The sequence below is a fragment of the Brassica napus genome, chromosome C6 (assembly GCF_020379485.1).
Source record: "Brassica napus cultivar Da-Ae chromosome C6, Da-Ae, whole genome shotgun sequence".
NCBI classification, from domain to species: Eukaryota; Viridiplantae; Streptophyta; class Magnoliopsida; order Brassicales; family Brassicaceae; genus Brassica; species Brassica napus.
Window position 1 is genome coordinate 4,641,442 of NC_063449.1, and position 2,952 is coordinate 4,644,393.

Here is a 2,952-nt window from a genome sequence, read left to right on the forward strand (position 1 = left end):
TAAGAAAGAAAGAGAGTGGACCCACCATTTTATTAATCATCGATAGCTATGAAACATAATACACAGAATAGAAATCACATGAATGGATGCGTTTTTATCAGACCAAATGCACAAACAAGTGTTCAACCTGTCTTATCTTCACAGGATTATTACAGAATCAGGTTTTTGTTCTGCTAGAACATTTTCCCAACACCCTCTTTTCTTGGGACGGATTCTTGAACATCCATACGGCTCCAGTTTCCCATCAGAGAAGCCATTTGATCAACTTTATCATACAACCCAAGAAGCCCACCAGTGTGTATGAACAATATCTTCTTCCCCTCCCAACTTTTGGGATCCTTGGTCATCTCATTTATCAAACCGTACGCAGCTTTCCCACTACATAACCACTCCAAAACCCAAATGGTCAAGCTCATCATGACTTTTTAACTAGGAACAAGGAAGGACTAGAAAGACTAACATACCTGTAAACAGGATCAAGAATCACACTTGTTGCACTAGCTGTGTCCTTTAAAAACTTAAGCTCCTCTGAAGTGTTCATTGCATATCCTTTTCCCTTGGCCTGCAAAACAACATACGAATCAATCATAGTGAACCGTGTGCACTCAAGAAGAAAGTATTTAAGAAAGTTGTGACACTCACATTGTGGATGCTAACAATATCGCGAGAGTTAACACCAGCTTGAAGTCCATCCAGAAGGCCTTGGACAAAGTCGTAAAAGTAATCAGGATCATCGCATACCGAGAAAGCATGGACCTGAACAATGAAAATGAAAGATAACAGAGCCATCTATCAACTTCACCACCATAAGCAATGGCACCTAGAAACTGAAAACTATACCTTGGCTTTAAGAGCTCCCAACCAAGATCCCAATGAAATACCAGCAATTGTACCACCACTAGAAAGCAATCAACAGAAGACTAATATATGTGAATGAAGTAAGAAAATGTACAAGAAAAGAAGAAGTAAAAGCAAAACCTGCCACATGCAACCACAATATCATCAAACTTGAGGCCATCAGTTCTACATTTAAGCTGCTCCTCAATTTCCCTTGCTGCTTCAATATAACCCCTACACGAATCAGTATTACAAAGGGATTAATATCAAGCAATTCAGTAGTGTCTATCCAGTCTAAAGCAAATTGTGAAAGCTACAAAAAAAGCTTGATATGTTCTCACCAAGTTCCCAGAGAGTTGGATCCACCAACGGGAATAACATAAGGCTTTTTCCCTTCTTTCTCCAGCTTCTCTTTCAAGGCACTAGTGAGAGCCTAACAACAAGTGTTCCCCCACATATTATCAAAGCTACTTAGTGATCAAAAAGAGAAAGCAAGGGAGGGAGTACCTCACTCCCAATGGAGGAATACTCTTCCTTGGAGATGAGATGAACGTTAGCTCCAACGAGGCGCTCAACAAGGAGATTCCCAACCAACCCAGGATCTCCATCCGCAAGAAGCTGCAATCCCAAAAACAGGGTCAAGTGAAAGCTGAGATTTTGATGAGAGATTATACGAAGAAAAGAAGAGACCTTGGAGGTGCGGAGGATAAGATGAGTGTCGAGATTGAGGTAGTTAGAAGCGACGGTGGTGGCGCGGCAGTGGTTGCTCTGGATACCGCCGATGGTGATGACGGTGTCGGCTTGCTGCTCCACGGCGTCGGCCATTAGGAACTCGAGTTTCCGGACTTTGTTCCCGCTCAATTCCATCCCCGTGAAGTCATCTCGCTGCGAGAAAATCAAAATCAGTAAAGTGGAGACGAGACAAAGAAAAACAAAAAAAAATTAGAGTAGAAGTGACCTTGATCCAGAGTTCGGTGCCGTTGGGGAGACCGGGGAGGTTCCATCGATGGATCGGAGTAGGACGCTGAAGACGAAAGAGAGATGATTAGACATATATATATAAAAGAGATTAAAGTAGCCTACTCACGTGAGCGAGGGAGAAGGTGTGGGAAGGAAGCGGACGAAGATGAGAAGCCCACGAAGGAGGAGAGTAAGGACTTTTCGTGAGAAAATCCGCCATGGGTGTTGCTGCAGACATTCTTCTTTTGGTGAGCTCGAGCTCGAGGAGGGCTACTCTTGAGAGTGTTAAGAGCCGTCTTCTCATTTCCTTCTCTCTTCCTCTTCTACTCGCGTGATTGCTCACTCTCCATAGTTTCTCTCTTCTTGGGCCTTATGGGCCTCCGCCAATCATCATAAATTTAAATACTACATTTGTTCGATGTGATAAGACTCGTTTGACCCTCTTTTTATTAAACAAAAATTAAATTGGAAACTGCTATTATTCTTATTTATTTATTTAGATCAACATAATAATTACCAATCATTCTTAAATTTTATACTTGTATAACCTTTGAAAATTATCTTTTAGAAATTTCAGTTAAAGTTAAATATAAATAAGATAAAAATTATTATCTTGCCATTTTTGTTTACTCTTAACAAACGTGATGTATTCGTCTGCCGAAACATCATGATCATTGATTAAGAGCAACTTCAACGGAAGTTTGCAAGAGGATATCTTATCCTAAAAACAAATTAAAAAATTAAAAAATAATAAGAGAAAGAATCACAAATTATCTTCTTTTCACAACTTTAAAAACTTCATATTCACCTCTAATGTCTTTTCAACAATAACTCAATCTTCTAAAATAATTAAAATTTAATTATATAATTATATAATGTTATAATATTATCATTTTAGAGATAAAAAAACTACATTTTAGATACTAATGGATGTAAGAGAAGCTCATTACTGTTAACTACTGGTCTATTTACTTCATCAATTTTTGTTTTTTCTTTAGGAGTATTAGTCGTCACTGAAGCTGCTAATGCTTCCATATATGATCTCAAAGACTCGTTTCTTTCCTTTGTCGTATTGGTTATGTTTATTTATTGTTTCATCGCCTGTTTTCTTTAAGAAGAAGGTTCCAGTTTCCTTGATTTCTTGGCAAACATTGG

At 38.8% G+C, this 2,952-nt stretch overlaps 1 protein-coding gene across 1 annotated transcript; it reads right to left on the reverse strand.

Annotated features, from left to right (window-relative positions):
- Positions 1-2,179, reverse strand: LOC106406306 (bifunctional D-cysteine desulfhydrase/1-aminocyclopropane-1-carboxylate deaminase, mitochondrial). The gene is made up of 10 exons (XM_013846933.3): positions 1,925-2,179; positions 1,796-1,861; positions 1,528-1,722; positions 1,345-1,455; positions 1,179-1,270; positions 979-1,071; positions 841-898; positions 643-756; positions 465-562; positions 1-378 (listed from the first exon to the last, which is right to left on the reverse strand). The coding sequence occupies exons 1-10, from the start codon at positions 2,099-2,101 to the stop codon at positions 174-176; spliced, it is 1,209 nt and encodes a 402-aa protein (XP_013702387.1). The 5' UTR covers positions 2,102-2,179; the 3' UTR covers positions 1-173.
- Between the last annotated feature and the right edge of the window lie 773 nt (positions 2,180-2,952).

Excerpts from the sequence above, each read along its gene's own strand:
- LOC106406306 (XM_013846933.3), bottom strand. The coding sequence starts at position 2,101 with ATGAGAAGACGGCTCTTAACACTCTCAAGAGTAGCCCTCCTCGAGCTC. Across the intron at positions 1,271-1,344 it reads ATTCCTCCATTGGGAGTGAG|GCTCTCACTAGTGCCTTGAA; the intron begins GTACTCCCTCCC and ends ACTTGTTGTTAG. Across the intron at positions 1,072-1,178 it reads TCCAACTCTCTGGGAACTTG|GGGTTATATTGAAGCAGCAA; the intron begins GTGAGAACATAT and ends TGATTCGTGTAG.